The sequence below is a fragment of the Haliotis rufescens genome, unplaced genomic scaffold, assembly GCF_023055435.1.
Source record: "Haliotis rufescens isolate VD_foot unplaced genomic scaffold, xgHalRufe1.0.p SCAF_9, whole genome shotgun sequence".
Taxonomy (NCBI): Eukaryota; Metazoa; Mollusca; class Gastropoda; order Lepetellida; family Haliotidae; genus Haliotis; species Haliotis rufescens.
Window position 1 is genome coordinate 43,363,269 of NW_025964383.1, and position 19,090 is coordinate 43,382,358.

Sequence of the window (19,090 nt, forward strand, 5' to 3'; positions counted from 1 at the left end):
CATGGTCAATTTCAATTTTGATTATATAAGTATATCACACAGTAAATGTGGTACATGTCAACCTTGCCTAGAGTCCTATGCCAGAAGGCAGTAGCGCATTGGCCAATCTGGCATTAATGACCTCCAGGTTCCAATTGTCTTCAAATGACTGTTAAAAGGCAGAACCAATCTGACTTTTATTCTGTTTGACATTATAAGCTACCTATGTTGATATAGCTTGCGTATAGCACGCCTGTAGCCCTATAGTGTATGTTAACATTCCATGCTGGGTGGGGTGTAGGGTTGTCAAATCTGTTTTCTTTCATCATGGCTTCCTAACAAATCTCTGGTTCTCGTTACAAAAGTAATTGAAGGCACGTTGACACAGATCTAGTTTCAACTTCTGATGATTTGCCAGTGCCACCATCGTTGGATCCAGGACTATCTCATCTAGATTACCAGATAACTGTTCAATTTTACAGCAGAAACGATTCTATTTCAACAGCACTAAAATATATTAACAACCAAACTAAACATTAACAGTTAATCAGTTTTTCAGATTCTCAATTTTGTCTTCCACACATGTTCTGTTTGACTATAGATTTATCCATCACAAGGGATAACTATTTCAAGACATCATATATACACATGCACAAAAGTTAAGCGCCACCATATTCATAATCTCTTGATTTCACGTGTGGGAATCAGAAATACGAAATATGATGATGTATGACTGAATTAGGCTTCAATAGTTTCATGAAACCATATTTGTCCAGCGTGCTTTACGTGTTGCTGCAGTTCCCCTGCCCTATAAAAAGTGAAATTCAAGTTTCAGACACGTGGTTGCATTTTGCTCCTGTGTGAGATTCCCCTTCCAATAGAGGTTGAAAATCAGCCACAGTGAGGAGAAAGTTAACAAACGCTGAAAGATGGCAAGTGATAGGCATGAATAATGCTTGCATGTCATGCAGGGCCATTGCAAGACGAATGGGTCGTCATCACAGTGTTATCACTCGTTTGATTGTCAAACATGGTCAAACCAATAACGTCAATGACAGGCTTAGGTCTGGTAGGCCACGAAAGTCCTCTAACAGAGAGGATAGACGTCTTTTCAGGATAGTCAGACGAAATCCGTTTGACACTTCAACAGATTTAAGACTGCAGTGGATTACCCATCAGAGACTCTCGACGATGACCGTAAGGCGTTATAACGCCAGAAGACCAGTAAAACGTCCTCAACTGACTGAGAGGCACATGCGGAATCGTCTGATATGGTAATGTGCCCGTTAACACTCGTTTTGCACCAAGGAACATCCAGAAGACCTTAGCATGTGGCGGGGGGTCTGTCATGATATGGGGTTGTGTTTCCTTTGGCTGCAAACTTCCGCTGGTGACAATTCGTGGAAGCCTGAATGGCCAACAATACCAAGATGCCGTTATTCGTCCAGCGGTAGTCCCTCATTTTGACAACAATTTTCTTCAGACAAGACCTGTTTACATGGACGACATTGCTAGACCAAACAGATCTCCGGCAGTTTTGGCTTATTTGCGTCAAGAAGCTATTGCCACTCTTCCTTTGCCGGCCTGTAGTCCGGATCTTTATCCGATTGAGCATCTCTGGGACATTCTTGGCCGGAAAATCAGACATCATGATCCCCCAGTTCAAAATCTCGCTGGACTTGAAGCCGGACTTCATGAAGAATGGATCCGTTTGCCTCAGAGAAGCATTCAGCTACTTGCAATGAGTATGAGTCGTAGGGTTGAAGCTGTGGTCAATGTCGATGGATCACACACACGTTACTGACGTTTCTGTCGTGCAATAGACTATGCACCCCCTAGGGTGTCTATGTGACACCTGATATGGTCTGCTGATATCATGACAGTTACATGACAAAAAAAGTTCTTCAATGTTTTCTAATCCTTCAATTTCTGGTCTTCGGTAAAATTCCTTTCTGCTCATATTCGTTTGGAACACAAGATAGACTTGCTTTGGGACAACTTTTGCATTACATGAGGTTTACATATACGGCTTATAACAATCGTACATCTCGCTATAATAGTCATCATTAAGTGTCAAAAGTAAAAGCTCACAAATATGGTGGGTGGCGCTTAACTTGTGTGCATGTGTATAATAAGAATCTCCATAACCCAAGTAAGGTGATCTACCTTGAACTGTTATCGATCTATTTTTAAGGTTATATACAGTGATGTCCATTTTATGATTCCATACTAGTTGTAAATCTTTTTCTGTGATACGTCCAGTTATTTTACTGTCCTTTGTGGGGCGGTCGGGGGGTAGCCTATTGGTTAAAACGTTCGCTCGTCACGCCGAAGACCCGGGTTTGATTCCCGACATTGGTACAATGTGTGAAGCCTATTTCTCGTTTCCCCCGCCGTGATATTGCTGGAATATTGCTAAAAGCCGCGTACTCACTCACTTACTCATTCACTACTGTCCTTTTTTGGCAGGTTTAAATATAAGCCTCAATGTATTTATTGTGTTTCACCCTTGATAGTCACCATATGGATGAATGTTGACGATGTGATTTAAAATATATCTCACCCTCTCATTAGAAATCATTTCATTTCAACTAATTAAGGGGCATTATTGTTGGCCAATGAGGTTCCAGGGACCGATTACTATATCCCCAGTAATATATACATGGTTGTCGACTAAAACTAACCGGGAGGCTCTGTTGTTATAAAATGCTGCTTAAACAGCTCCACATCGGATTGAGTACGCTTCACTCATGTTTCATTGCTGTGTAATTTTGTATTCGTATTCTTGTCATTTTCTCTGTCACCACTGTGATTTAGGTGAATATACAAAGCTGCGAGTGAATGATGATGTCAGACAACATTAATCAATATAAAATTATGCAAATTATCCCTACAAAACAGCCGTGCCATTGAGATAGTTTGTGCTCGATTTTAAGTATTGTTCATTCTTGTATAGATTCGTCAGCCAACAGCCCGAGCTTTGCAGACGTCATCAAAAATGCGGAAGACGGCAGAAGCGCACCCATCTACGTTTACCATGGATCTGTCTACATCAGAGTTTATTTCCACTCCACAATTTCGACATTTGTCATGACGTATCAAGAGGTAGACTTCGAAGAGAACAGTAAGTCGTAGCCATAATGTTTAGTATTTGGGAAACTGGGGGCCCATTTGTATAAGGTTGTGCATTTGACAGGATCCGCTGATCACAGACAAAAGGAGATTCACCTGATTATGTTTAAACCTTTGTTGTGTTCATTGTAATTCCTGCATTCTGATTAGCTGAAATGGTCACATGTTATAATTGTATTAATTTCCAAATGAATGTAAAAAAAAAAGCCATGCCCATCGAGGCGGACTACTTTCACCACTACGGAATATATGGGAATCCCAATTTTGCTGTTGATGGAATTACCTTTCTGCTCACCTGTATTATCATGCGCAGGGCTTGTGATCGAAATTCATGCATTCATCATCACGTCACGCCACAATATGTATTCCTACGCAGGACATTTTAATCAATCTCGTAATATTTTTGTGTCTGCTTTGATTAATATAACTGTTGGGTTTAATTAATTGGGTATGCATAACACATAATGTAATATCGAACCTTTTCATTAGGATTGATTCTTTTCGGTCCGTTTTGAGGTATGACTAAGATTACCGATGTGCACACTTTTGCAAGAATCCACTGTGCCCCAATGAACCGAAAAAACACACAGTTAATTATTGAGTAATCACTCTACTATCAGCACCCAACTAGGGCTCTTGTGCGTCCCCAATTTGTCAACCTGCATCAATTCCGGCTTTTTCTCTTCACTCACCCATTCTCTCACGTTAACAAGGATATATAACCCCAAAACGAGGTCCGTCAGAAAATTGTTTTCACAACATGTTAACTTAAAATGGGAACTTGAAACAGGTTAAAGGTGTGGTGTTTTTAATCCAGAGTAACAAGCTAGAGTAGCTCAATGATCTTAGGGGAGGGGATGTGGTCATTATTTTGCATGAAAGACATCATACCCAATATATGGATACGATAGGGGTTTTCTTACAGTTTTTTTTAAAGTTATCAGAAGAATTAGTGAAGTATCTTTTTATCTTGTTGTATGTGATGACAAGAGAATAATCACCAATAAGTCATACTCTCCTGTCATACTTCTCCATGGATGATTTCAGTCAAACTCATGTAAAAGAAACACTCAAAACCATTTTCTTTCCAGCCAAAACATAGGCTACAAAATAGAACATTTTTAATGTTTTTTCAGCGTGGGTTAAGTCAGTGCGTGATGTTGTCATTGGTAGAATGCTCAAACCTAAAAAGAGGAAGCGGAATTGGAATAAAGCCTGTCCCAAATCTGTCTACCCTACAAGAACAGTCAGGCTGGTTTTGTTCTTAATCAGCCCAGGGCCCTTGTCTCCTCTACACGCTGCCCAGACAGTGAATGGGACCGCTCCAAGGAAGCGCTACCTACTCGAACTCACCGAGAACGTTTCGGAGAATGTGAAGACTCCCAAACACTGCAGCATTCTGCATTACCCAGATTGGCAGAAGGCCTGTATTCCTGGCAGAAAATCCATGTACTCACCCAATGTCAGATAACAGATTGGGAGGTACCAAACCTAAAGCACCGAGAACAATGGGGAGTCGGACAGCTTGGTACTTGGGATGCGAGCGTGACATTTCGAAAGTCCGCATATTTGCCATGTTTTTCCTCAATCTTGTCAATACATTAGCGTCAAAAGGGACAGAAAATTCAATGATATAAATGATTACATTGGATTTATCAAAAAGGACGAGATCAGGTTTGTTGGACTGGATACGGGCCTATTCCTAAGAATTTTGTATTTATCATTTTCCATGACGCCCTCTATATTTTCTTGGCCGAACCGCTGATTGACCTCTGTGTCAAAACCACAAGCATGGCGAAGACGGTAATACAATGATCGAGCCACTGCATCATGTCGCTTAAGATACTGTTTTTGTGCCAAAGCTTGGCATCCACTGACAATGTGTTTGACAGTCTCATTAATTTCATTACAAAATCTACATTTCACACCAACATTTTGATGCAAAATCCTATATTGACGGTTTCGAGTGGAAGTGACCGATCTTGAGCAGCAAACGGAAAGGCTTTTGTTTCATTTTTCAGGCCAGACGACTTCATTCATGCGAAGTACTCTTCAGGGTTGCTGATTTTCTCAACACACAGCACATAAACTCGATGCAGTGCTCGTTCTGATAGCCTCTCCTTGAAAAAACGGAGTCTGGGCCGATTTATATGGCACTTCACTTGGTTTACACCCATTTCTGTACCGTCAAGCAGTACAGAAGCATTAACAAAATCAACATTGACATTGAGATTATGTCCCACATCTTTGGCTCGTTTACGAAAACTGTGGAATGCCTTGTTTTCATAATTAGTCTTGACATGCTTCACAAGAGGATCATGAGGCAAATAGATGTGTGCAAAAGTGCACAAAACCATTCTATCCTGAAGAGCCTCAACGTTAATCAAACCACGCCCTGCCATTACAATTGGTAAATATAAGCGATTGAGGGAAGAGTGAGGGGTAGTTTGATCTATTGTCTGACATGATCCTTCGTGTGAGAGTGTCAATACTGTCAATATTCTTGTTTCGTCCAATCAACAACACCAACAGGATATGGGGTACAGCAAAAGTATTTGTGGCTTTTCTTCTGGCTCCAGATTTTCTTGAGTCTACATTTGTACTCTGCCCCAAGTTTTTTCTTGATACAGGCATTCTGGAGTTTGTCCCTATTCTGCTTCCCTAAGTACGTATACGTGACCTTTCACGAGATGGTCAATAAATCCCCCCCCCCCCCCCCCCCCCCCCCCTCACCCCACACCCAACACCCCTTCCCCCAGGTATACTGACTGATCTTAACATTTCTACTTTGCCACGTTCCAAATGGAGAATGTTGCATTTGTCGAGTCCAAAGGACATGCCGATATCATTAGAAAAGGACTCGACAATCAGAATCAATGAGGCGAAGGTGCCATGTCTGCATCAATGCATGAAGTGGACACACTCGCTACTGACCATGGGAACTTGCTTGTGAACCCCCTCTTGTGTTGTGGCTCGTTTGCATATGCCAGGTGCCCTGTTCTTATGGACTGTTGATTGTTACCACACCTTGAGACATTTGGGTAAGCTTTATGTATGAACTACCCGATAAATTGCACGACTGGTCGACAAAGCTACAATCAAAAACAAAATGCCCAATTGTTCTCGAGAAGTATAGTGTAGTTTCACCTTGAATTGGCTATTGTAATGGCCAGTGCTTGATACAAATGAGCATTACTGATAAGGGACAGACGAAAGTATCTATCTTACCTGAGTGCTGTAGGCTGAGTGCACTGATTATTCTCTGGCGTTGATGTCTTGAATCATATTGATTGCCAGGGTAATAAAACCCGATGCAAATGAAAGTGTATCACTTTCATGACTACATTACTATGTGTGCCATATGTCTGTTGCAGTCTGTACTCTACCGAGTCTGGTTTTTGCTGACACCACTGTCCAGGAAGTTGTGACGCCCAACTTCAGGAACGGTCCATATTTTGACAATGTCGATTGCGAAGTCGTGATCGAAAGTAACATCACTGGTGCGAGGGAAGTAAAGGTTGAGGTTACGTCTTTCGATATGGAGTGTTGTTGTGACGATGTACGAATATGTGACGGTAAGTATATAGAGATTATCACGCGAGTGTTTTGGGGGATGGAAACTATACTTCATTAGGAATATGCATTCTATTTAGCGAGCCTTGGTGAGCTAAATACATAGCGTTTATTCTTTATACCTAGGGATTACCAGAGATGAAAGTAATACAGAGGGTATTCCCAGAGATGGAAGTAAGACGGAGGGTATCCCCTGAGATAGAAGTAAAACAGAGGGTATCCCTACAGATTAAGATAAGACAGAGGTTATCCAATGAGATGAAGGCGACGGAGGGTATCCCCTGGTATGGAAATAACACAGAGGGTATCCCCTGAAAAGGGAGTAAGACGGAGGGTATCCCCTAATATGAAGGGAAGACAGAGGGTACCCCCTTAGATGGGGGTAAGATGGAGGGTATCCCCTGAGATGCAGGTAAGACGGAGGGCCTCCATAGAGATGAAGGTAAGACAGAGGGTATCCCCAGAGAAGAAAATAAGACAGCAGGTATCCCTTGAGATGGAAGTAAAGGCAGATGATATCCACAGAGATGGAAATAAGACAGAGCGTATCCTCAGAGATGAAAGTAATACGGAGGGTATCCCCTGAGATAGAAGTAAAACAGAGGTATCCCTACAGATTTCAATGAGACACATGGTATCCCCTGAGATAGGAGTAAGACAGAGGGTATCTCCTGAGATGGGAGTAAGACGGAGGGTATCCCCTGAGATGGGAGTAAGACAGAGGTTATCCCCTGAGATGGAAGTGAGACAAAGGTTATCCCCTGAGATTGGAGTAAGACAGAGGGTATCCCTTTGAGATGGGAGTAAGAGAGAGGGTATCCCCTTGGATGGGAGTAAGAGAGAGGGTATCCCCTTGGATGGGAGTAAGACAGAGGGTATCCCCTGAGATGGGAGTAAGACGGAGGGTATCCCCTGAGATGGGAGTAAGACAGAGGTTATCCCCTGAGATGGAAGTGAGACAAAGGTATACCCTACGTATGAAGTAAGACAGAGGGTATCCCTGAGATGGAAGTAAAACAGTGGGTATCTGTCCCCTGAGATGGGAGTAAGACAGAGGGTATCCCAAAAGATTGGAGTAAGACAGAGCGTATCCCCTTAGATGTAAGTAAGATAGAGGATATCCTTTTGAGATGGAAGTAAGGCGGAGGGTACCCCCTGAGATGGGAGTAAGACAGAGAGTATCCCCTGAGATGGTAGAAAGAGAGAGGGTATTTCCTGAGATGGAAGTGAGACAGAGGGTATCCAATGAGATGGGAGTAAGACAGAGGGTATCCCCTGAGATGTGAGTAAGACGGAGGGTATCTCCTGACATTGTAGTAAGAGAGAGGGTATTCTCTGAGATAGGAGTAAGACAGAGGGTATCCCCTGAGATGGAAGTGAGACAGAGGGTATCCAATGAGATGGGAGTCAGACAGAGGGTATCCCCTTAAATGGAAGAAAGGCGGAGGGTATCCCCTGAGATGGTAGTAAGAAAGAGGGTGACCACTAAGATGGGAGTAAGACTAAGGGGTATCCCCAGAAATGGTAGTATGACAGAGGGTATCCCCTGAGATGGGAGTAAGACAAAGGTATGCCCTACGTATGAAGTAAGACAGAGGGTATCGCTGAGATGGAAGTAAAACAGTGGGTATCTGTCCCCTGAGATGGGAGTTAGACAGAGGGTATCCCAAAAGATTTGAGTAAGACAGAGCGTATCCCCTTAGATGTAAGTAAGATAGAGGATATCCTTTTGAGATGGAAGTAAGGCGGAGGGTACCCCCTGAGATGGGAGTAAGACAGAGAGTATCCCCTGAGATGGTAGTTAGAGAGAGGGTATCTCCTGAGATGGGAGTAAGACGGAGTGTATCTCCTGACATTGTAGTAAGAGAGAGGGTATCCTCTGAGATAGGAGTAAGACAGAGGGTATCCCCATGAGGTGGTAGTAAGACTCAGGGTTTTCCCTGAGATGGAAGTGAGACAGAGGGTATCCAATGAGATGGAAGTAAGACAGAGGGTATCCCTTGAGATGGGAGTAAGACGGAGGGTACCCAATGAGATGGGAGTAAGACAGAGGGTATACCCTGAGATGGTAGTAAGACACAGGGTTTTCCCTGAGATGGAAGTGAGACAGAGGGTATCCAATGAGATGGGAGTAAGACAGAGGGTATCCCCTGATATGGTAGTAAGACACAGGTACCCCTTGAGATGGGAGTCAGACAGAGGGTATACCCTGAGATAAGAGTAAGAGAGAAGGTATCGCCTGAGATGGTAGTAAGAAAGAGGGTGACCCCTGAGATGGGAGTAAGACTGAGGGTATCCCCAGAGATGGTAGTAAGACAGAGGATATCCCCTGAGATGGGAGTAAGACAAAGGTATACCCTACGTATGAAGTAGGACAGACGGTATTCCTTGAGATGGAAGTAAAACAGTGGGTATCTGTCCCCTGAGATGGGAGTAAGACAGAGGGTATCCCAAAAGATTGGAGTAAGACAGAGCGTATCCCCTTAGATGTAAGTAAAATAGAGGATATCCTTTTGAGATGTAAGTAAGGGGAAGGGTAACCCCTGAGATGGGAGTAAGACAGAGAGTATCCCCTGAGATGGTAGTTAGAGAGAGGGTATTTCCTGATATGGAAGTGAGACAGAGGGTATCCATTGAGATGGGAGTAAGACAGAGGGTATCCCCTGAGATGGGAGTAAGACACAGGGTACCCCTAGAGATGGGAATCAGACAGTGGGTATCCCTTTAAATGGAAGTAACGCGGAGGGTATCCCCCGAGATGGTAGTAAGAAAGAGGGTGACCACTAAGATGGGAGTAAGACTAAGGGGTATCCCCAGAGTTGGTAGTAAGACAGAGGGTATCCCCTGAGATGGGAGTAAGACAAAGGTATACCCTACGTATGAAGTAGGACAGAGGGTATCCCTAAGATGGAAGTAAAACAGTGGGTATCTGTCCCCTGAGATGGGAGTAAGACAGAGGGTATCCCAAAAGATTGGAGTAAGACAGAGCGTATCCCCTTAGATGTAAGTAAGATAGAGGATATCCTTTTGAGATGGAAGTAAGGCGGAGGGTACCCCCTGAGATGGGAGTAAGACAGAGAGTATCCCCTGAGATGGTAGTAAGACACACGGTATTCCCTGAGATAGAAGTAAGACAGAGGGTATCCAATGAGATGGGAGTTAGGCAGAGGGTATCCCCTGAAATGGGAGTTAGGGAGAGGTTATCCTCAGAGATGAGAGTAAGACAGAGGGTATTCCCTGAGATGGGTGTAGACAGAGGGTATTCCCTGAGATGGGAGAAAGACAGAGGGTATCCCCTGATATTAAAGTAAGACAGAGGGTATCTTCTGAGATGGGAATAAGACAGAGGGTATCTTCTGAGATGGGAATAAGACAGAGGGTATCCCTTTAGATTGGAGTAAGACAGAGGTTATCCCAAAAGAAGGGAGTAAGACAGAGGTTATCCCCTCTCATGGGAATAAGACAGAGGGTTTTCCCTGAGATGGAAGCAAAACAGAGGGTATTCCCTCAGATGGAAGTGAGACAGAGGGTATCCCCTGAGATGTGAGTAAGACAGAGGGTATCCCTGAGATGGGTGTAGGACAGAGGGTATCTTCTGAGATGGGAGTAAGACAGAGGGTATTCGCTGAGATAGAAGTAAAACAGAGGTTATCTATCCCCTGAGATGGGAGTAAGACAAAGGATATCCCCAGAGATTGGAGTAAGACGGAGGGTATCCCCAGAGATGGTAGTAAGACAGAGGGTATCCCCTGAGATGGGAGTAAGACAAACTATCCCCTACGTATGTAGTAAGACAGAGGGTATTCCCTGAGATGGAAGTGAAACAGAGGTTATTCATTGAGATGGGAATAAGACAGATGGTATCCCCTGAGATCGGAGTAAGACGGAGGGTATCCCATGAGATGGGAGTAAGACGGAGGGTATCCCCTGAGATGGGAGTTAGGGAGAGGGTATTCCCTGAGATGGTAGTAACACAGAGGTTATCCCCTCAGACGGGAGTAAGACGAAGGGTATCCCCAGAGATGGGAGTAAGACAGAGGGTATCCCAAGAGAGGAAGGTATGATATAGGGTATCCCCAGAAAGGAATTTTAAACAGAGGGTGTCCACAAAGAGGAAGGTAAGAGAGAGGGTATCCCCAGAGAGGAAGGTATGACAGAGGGTATACCCAGAGAGGAAGGTGAGACGGAGGGTATCCCCTGAGAGGAAGGTAAGACAGAGGGTATCCCCAGAGAGGAAGGTAAGACAGAGAGTATCCCCAGAGTGGAAGGTAAGACAGACGGTATCCCCAGGGAGGAAGGTAAAACAGAGGGTATCCCCAGAGAGGAAGACAAGGCAGACGGTATCTCCAGAGAGGAAGGTAAAACAGAGGGTATCCCCAGGGAGGAAGGTAAAACAGAGGGTATCCCAAGAGAGGAAGGTGAGACAGAGGGTATCCCCAGAGAGGAAGGTAAGACAGAGGGTATCCCCAGAGAGGAAGGTAAGACAGAAGGTATCCCCAGAGAGGAAGGTGAGACAGGGGGTATCCCCAGAGAGGAAGGTGAGACAGAGGGTATCCCCAGAGAGGAAGGTAAGACAGAAGGTACCCCCATAGAGGAAGGTAAGACAGAAGGTTTCCCCAGAGAGGAAGGTAAGACAGAGGGTATCCCCAGAGAGGAAGGTAAGACAGAGGGTATCCACAGAGAGGAAGGTAAGACAGAAGGTATCCCCAGAGAGGAAGGTAAGACAGAGGGTATCCCCAGAGAGGAAAGTTAGACAGAGGGTATCCCAAGAGAGGAAGGTAAGACAGAGGGTATCCCCAGAGAGGAAGGTAAGACAGAGGGTATCCCCAGAGAGGAAGGTAAGACAGAGGGTATCCCCAGAGAGGAAGGTCAGACAGAGGGTATCCCCAGAGAGGAAGGTAAGACAGAGGGTATCCCCAGAGAGGAAGGTAAGACAGAGGGTATCCCCAGAGAGGAAGGTCAGACAGAGGGTATCCCCAGAGAGGAAGGTAAGAGAGAGGGTATCCACAGAGAGGAAGGTAAGACAGAAGGTATCCCCAGAGAGGAAGGTAAGACAGAGGGTATCCCCAGAGAGGAAAGTTAGACAGAGGGTATCCCAAGAGAGGAAGGTAAGACAGAGGGTATCCCCAGAGAGGAAGGTAAGACAGAGGGTATCCCCAGAGAGGAAGGTAAGACAGAGGGTATCCCCAGAGAGGAAGGTCAGACAGAGGGTATCCCCAGAGAGGAAGGTAAGACAGAGGGTATCCCCAGAGAGGAAGGTAAGACAGACGGTATTAGCGGCGATAGTATTAAGAGAAGGAAGTAAGATGGAGTCTTTCCACGGGGTTTAAAGTAAGTCAAGTGAAAGGATATCCCGAAAATTGCAGTTTGGAGGGACTTCAATCTCATAATATTCACATCTTTTACTCCGACGCCATACATTTTCGCGTGAAGTTGGCCACCACCACGGGGCCACCTTTTACTCACTGTCAAAGCTTCTAAATCGGAACCACATGAAAACAAAGTAGCACCGCCCTAATATATTGTTGTATATATTTTATAAATTCCGTCGTTTGAGGGTATTGGCATGTACACCTCAACGGGTGTATTATGAAGAGTATATCTGGGTTTTGTGTGGGTTTTCATTTGCTAAGATGAACATTTCCGAATCGAGGTGTTTAAAACAGAATCATTTAGAAAGCCGGCGGGTGATTGGCTCAATAATCCACAATCCGTCGTTTACATTGGATTGTCAAAGTTTGCTCAGGGTTCTCATATGATGTGATCTCCTTTGGAGTGAGTGAGTGAGTTTGGTTTTACACCGCTTTTAGCAATATTCCAACAATATCACGGCGGGGGACACCAGAATGGGCTTCACACATTGTACCCATGTGGGGAATCGAACCCGGGCCTTCGGCGTGACGAGCGAACGCTTTAACGACTAGGCTACCCCATCCCCCGATCTCCTTTGGAAATGTGATTAGATTTACATGTGTAGTATCTGAGTACAATATCTGATTTTAAAACGGTACACCATAATCCACACACGATAAACATGATGTTTTCTTTATTTCTTCTTCAGATGACGGCTGTCTTAGTTTGTGTTATACATCCAAAAGGATCTTCCGTGGAAGCAATGTTACAATTCGTCATTGGTCAGATTACTCTTTGGGTTTCAATGGTATGAGATTAGAATACACCGTAGGTAAATATCTTCTTTATTATCTTATTCAACCCCTCCTTTTTCAAAAGTAAACATAGTATATGATTAAAATTACCTTTCATATCTTCCAAACTGTTAGATCTGTTTTAGATTTATTGCTTAATGTAATCATTAAAAATGCAAAATGAATTACTTGTTATATGAATAAAATAAAAGGCCAAAGTTCATAATCAATGGCAGGCCCTATCATTAAACACTATTACAACTGATCAAATCAAAATGTTATTGTTCTTGTGTTTATACTTGGCGTGGCACATTTCCGCCAAACCCAGCACATAAAAATTGGAGAATATGTGGCATAATCAGCGAAATTTGTGTCTTCAAATATGCAAACATGACGACGTTGTCGTTATTTCGTCATTGTGGTCATTAAAATCCATGTATTATGCATATGATTTCGTGACAATAGCGAAGTGACACGAAATATTAACGCACATGTCGCTGCTAAAAAAGGTTTTATCCCATTTGTCAAACATGCCAACAAGGAAAATATATTTATTAAAAATATATATATACTCTTCAAAATAAGAAACACAAAGCCAAGTTTGTGTGAGGTAGCCAAAATGTTGTGGAGAGAACATTTGGTCATTGTAGTCCTCTCAGTTATCAGTACATAGGAAAAGTCCAAGGTGAAGGTCAGCTACCATCAATAACGCGTATTTCCCCTGTTGGAATTGATAGCGGCCTGACATCTCCTGCCCATGGAAGAGACGAGTATGCGAATCACATCCTTGGGTATGTGATTCGGTAGCCCACACTCTGCCTGCAACGCAAAAGCCAACTGCTGCAACGTCTGGGGTTGTGGTTGACGTCGGCGTAGCCGTCTATCCAATTCATCCCACAGGTGCTCTATCGGTTTCAAATCTGGGGTTCTGGAGGGCCAGGGGAGAACATCAATGTTGGTGTTGTGTAGACAGGATCTTGTGATCCGTGATGTCCTCTTGGAATACACCTTTGCCGTTGGCTGCAATTAGCAGGACGTATGGTAGGAGAATTTCGTTGATTAATCGTTGAGCCGTAAGATTGCCCTGGATATGTACCAAAAATGTCCTGCCATGATGAGAGATAGCCGCCCACATCATAATGCTACCCCCACCAATCATGTCCACTTCATGTACGCAGTTTACGGCGTAACGCTCTCCCCGACGTCTGTAGACCTGTGCTCTTCCATTCCCTCGACGGGGGAGAAATCTCGATTCGTCGCTGAACCAGACATCTCTCCATCGCAGTTAACCACCAATGCAGTCGTTGTTGGCGATGTTGTCGACTCAATATGGCGCATCGAACAGAACGTCTTGCTCGTAGACCTGCTGCTCTTAAATGGTTTCGCACGGTCTGGAGAATCTGTGCAGTCCGGGTATTCTGATGCGGTTGAAGTGGCTGTGGTCGTCTTTCGAGTATGTGGCGCAGTCGGATGTAGCGATCTTAGGCGGGGGTGGTTGCTCTTGGGCTTCCCGAACTTGGCCGATCACGTGTTGACCCATGTTGTTGAAACCAGTCCTATAGCCTTGTGATGGTGCTGGGTGCTACATTGAAAACACTGGCTTCAGCTGATCGGGATTCCCCTGCTAGCAAGCGGCCTTTGACGCTGTTTCTTTGCACTTCTGTTAATCTTGGCATGTTGTTGAGCTGTCACTGTTTGATTGACGCAGATGCCAGGCAATAAAAAACCCTGCATTTTAATGCCGTTCATAGTACTGCTGCACGTGCAGCTCCATGGCCCTTTTTTTTACTGCACTGGGTGCGTTTTTCCGAATCGTACGTGTTTCCCGACTAATGGTTTGCATGTCCTGGTTGTGATTTTTTTGATCCGGGAAATTTGTCACTGACACTATAACACATTAAACCTTTTCATTTTGCACATCTTGGTCCGTAAATTTTGCGTTTATGGCCAACAATATCGGTTTTGTGTTTCTATTTTTGAAGAGTATAATATAATATAATTCTGATTGGCTTGTGCCGTTCCGACGCACGGCGGCCTTCGAAAGAGGGACGTGTCGTCTTGTAGGTTACGGATACTCTCTCACCACATGTCTATTCCCGTTTCTCGTTTGCACAAAACATATGTCCTTGTTACGTTGTAGCGTTAAAAGCTAACGTATTAGAACACTTAGAACATATACCTCGTATGGTGGAGTAATCCAGTTATATCACGGCGTGTCAGCTTAATGTGGGAGGAAAGCCAAAAGTGATGCGGGTGCCAGACGTTTACCACGGGTATGGTGTATGGTGTAGCACGGGTATGGTGCTGAGAAACCTAGAAAGATAATCGGGGCGATTCGGGATTCGAACCCACAATCATAGGTTTCTGGCGTGCCGAAGGGACGCAACTCTGCAGAGCGAATCGCGACGCCTTACACGAATGGGCCACCCGTGCCTCCTATGATAAAGTAAACCAAACCTCACTCACTCAAACGAAGAGGTCTTCTGCCTGGGTCACGACGGCGATGGTCATCACATGACGATGTAAAACAGTCGAACCGAGGCTTGTTCGACTCCCGTCCGACCTCGGCGCGTTGTGCGTGTTTTGGTCGTTACCAGGTGAGTTAAAATTAGGTTTAACGTCGCGTCAAAGATTATTGCACTCATTAAGCGACGTGCATGCACGTGCGCGTGCGTTTGGGGCTGCTTGTACTTGTCCAGACTGATGCCGATTTATAGTGCTAACTCACTGAGATACCATGCCGCAGTTTAACATGAATACACCACTCAGACACAGTGTACTGACTCCGAGCCGACCAGACCTTGTTAATGCCGAGCGCCAGACAGGGTAAAAAGAAGAACCATCTTTTAACATCATTTGGAATGACGCGGCCGGGGATCGAACCCCGGACCTTCCGCTCTCCGGGAGGGTGCTCTACCACTACACCACAGAGGGGGTCTGGTCGTTACGAAGAATAATGACGAAGAATAACGACCCCCGAAGCAATGGGCATAGTGAATCCTAGTGGTATAATTTACGTTGTTCTTACTAATATTCCAGCTTTATGACGACGGTGTGAAGTAATCGAGTCTGGACCAGACAATCCAATATTTGCCATAATGGGCATGAAAACAAACGCAACTGGGATACGACGACATACATCAATCAATTCAGCGAACATGCCCAACTGATCCAATTAGTTCCCTTTACAACAGGCATTGATTGCTGAAGAAAACTTCTAACCCGGCTATTCACGGGAGAGGGAAGATGAAATGGGGTTTCAGGTCGCGTTTCAGATTATTGGACTTATATAGCAAAGTGTTTGCGTGTGGCGGCTTTCATTAGTCCGGATTTCAGTCGGTTTTATAGTGCAGGCCCTCTGAGATATGGTGCTGTTGACCAGTCCTTGTTCTCGTCGAGCGCCAGGCAGGGTCACAACAAGCACCATCATTTAACATATTTTGGTATCATGCCGCACTCAACAATATTCCAGCTATATGAGGGCGGTCTGTAAATATTCGACCCCACCTCCACCCCTACCAAACAAACAAAGAGGTAATGTCCTTGTGTGGATCAAGCCTTTATTTCATGTACTTATATTGGACGTCAGTTTCAGATTTTACTGACTGGACTCCGTGGAAGAGCAACGCCTGTTACCGTGACTGTACCACCAAACAACGCCTGGTCGACGACACTAGAACAAGGGCTTGCCTCAAGGACAGCTGCATGGGCGAGACGAACCAGAAACGAACCCGGGTCTGCAGAACCACGTGTAAGGATTGCGTCCTCGGGAATTAGGTAAAGTTTGTGAACAATACAATATTTGGTTAGAGACAGGATATGTTTAGGACTAATGCATGTAGGAAGAGCAGAACAGTGGGTATTTTACACAACACAAGTTGTCACAGGATATCCAGCATGTTTCGCGAGGACATATGTTCTTTGAACAAACACGGGAACACATGACACACCAACCAAAGTTTTAACACCATTTTGATCACTGATGTGGCAAAGTTTGAAGTGTCCTACACTTGCCTAACACAACACTTCCTGAAAGCGCCACCAATGCTGTAACCCGTATCAAACAACTTCTGATAAAGAGTCTCATGACACTGTTTGAAATCGTCGTAGAAAGAACACATTCAATTGCACCGCTAAGGTGAAATCACACCAGATGCTGGCGCTGATCGTCACAAAGAAAACGCTGGCTTTTTGAAATTTGAAATAAAAACTCTGGTCATGGTCTTGTGTATACATGCTTCTGAATACTTTACATGTATTGTCATTCTAAATCTTAATGCATAAATCTCGAATGCACAGAAGACATCATATGTAAAAAGAAAATCATGTTATTTTCTTTCTGTACTAAAGTCTCTTCTAAATGTCTTTATAAACCTCAAGTGACGGCATGCCTTTCTTGTCGGGCCGGGTTATACCTCTTAAAAGTAAAACCCCGGAAATCATGTTCATTAGAATGAGCTTCAATATGTGTACAGATTATGGAGGTATTAACGTGTAAGCCGGTGTGCATAACATGTAAATTCGCGTTGAGGATTTACGCAAAGCCTGTACGCCCGTTTATAACTACGTAGCCGAAGTGAATACGTCAACAAAAATAACTTCACAGCATATTTTCACCAGGAACAAACACAAACTGTAAACAATAATTATCATTAGCAGCAAGTGATCAAATATGTAACTGTTTTTGTTTTTCTAACTTATCAGACATTAATATGTGCAACAGCATCGGAACAGATTCTACGTTTCTGAGAGCAATAGGCGAGAGGCGTTGTATCAATCAGATCAGTCTTCTTAGTGTGGTACTTGTTGATCTCTGGATTTTTTAACGATTTTTATTGAATCTTATGAAAAAATATTTTTGTCTGTTTTGAATAATGGAAGACGCCCTTTCATGTTTTACAGTTCCGGTCTGACAGAATACAAAGAATAATATTCTGTAAATGGATTCAAGATATGGTTGCGCATTCATCACTGACTAGAGAGGGATTCACAAAGCTGAAAATGTTTCGGTGCAAATACTGATATTTGAAAGTATTTCTAGGGGAAAATCAACACGGTATCTGCTTATATTATTTGAAGACATGTCTATCTTGGAGGGCCAACAACTTTTTGCATTTTGTTTTCTTTTAAATTGCTTTTGGGAGTTACAAAGAAATAAATCAAATGGTATACGTCTCCTGGCCTTCTTGGATTTGCTGTTGTGGACAAGTGAGCTAATATTAGTTATTCTGTCATAAAAGAATGTTTGGGGTATCACGGGGCATCAAATGGTATCTAGTGGTTTAGTGTCCGCCTGGAGAGCGGAAGTCGCGGGTTTGATCCCCGGTCACGTCATACCAAAAGACGTTAAAAGATGGTACTTGATGTTACCCTGTCTGGCGCTCGGCATTAAGGGGCTAAACAGGGGCCATCTTCCCGAGGCAAGAGAGTAAACTGACTTTAAACGTCCAGTTCCCATCCTTGCCGAACTAGGCTGGAATTCGGGGGCTCGATCGTAGCGCCACCAGTGGCTATCACGAGTTATGTCCCTTCTAAGCGTCTGCTATGGGCCAATCAGATTCCATCTCTCGTATCAGCAGCGCCCAGTCAAGACGATCTGATCGATATTCAAGATCTATATAGTGATAAAACGGGTCTTACATCGCGAAGTGAATCAAATCAAGTGAGCACCTTGATTAAAAACATGAAAAGATTAGGAAAATATCTGTTGACAACGAGTTGGCGGTGCACATGCTTTGCAAATCCTGCAATCGACCGAAATCTGCATGCCAGTTTACGAACCGGATTTCGATTTCGGTGCGCGATTTTGATTGGACTATGAATAGACACGTTAGTCCAGCCAAAATGTAACTCCATAATACCAGGCTTGTTCGGCATGGGTGGAAACTGGTCTTTTGTAGTCAGTAACCTCTCTTTCCCCGGGAAGATGAACAAGGTCCGACCGACTCGGAGTCATTATGCTGTGTCTGAGTGAGGTATTCTTGTTAAACTGCGGCATGGTATCTCAGTGGGATAGTACTATAAAATCGGCATTGGTCCGGACTAGTACAAACAACCACATACACACAAGTACAATTATCATGAACGAGACGGTAAACCCCATTTTACCTCACCTCACACAAAAAAGGCGAGTGTATGGATACATTCATAGCCTACATCATACATACACTAATGACTACAGATAACCCATCACAACTATATATACATTGTCGGGTGGTTTTGGGGAGGATTTTGATGTCCTGGACCTTAAACCTGACTGG

At 44.0% G+C, this 19,090-nt stretch overlaps 1 protein-coding gene across 1 annotated transcript in view; it reads left to right on the plus strand.

Moving 5' to 3' along the window:
• LOC124145157 overlaps positions 1-17,968 on the plus strand; it is a 45,314-nt gene extending 27,346 nt beyond the window's left edge. The window contains exons 6-10 of the mRNA XM_048390427.1: positions 2,936-3,103; positions 6,486-6,686; positions 12,746-12,868; positions 16,426-16,607; positions 17,733-17,968. Coding sequence (XP_048246384.1) covers positions 2,936-3,103; positions 6,486-6,686; positions 12,746-12,868; positions 16,426-16,607 — 674 coding nt within the window. The 3' untranslated portion in view covers positions 17,733-17,968. The remainder of the gene's footprint in view (positions 1-2,935; positions 3,104-6,485; positions 6,687-12,745; positions 12,869-16,425; positions 16,608-17,732) is intronic.
• Positions 17,969-19,090: the final 1,122 nt, after the last annotated feature.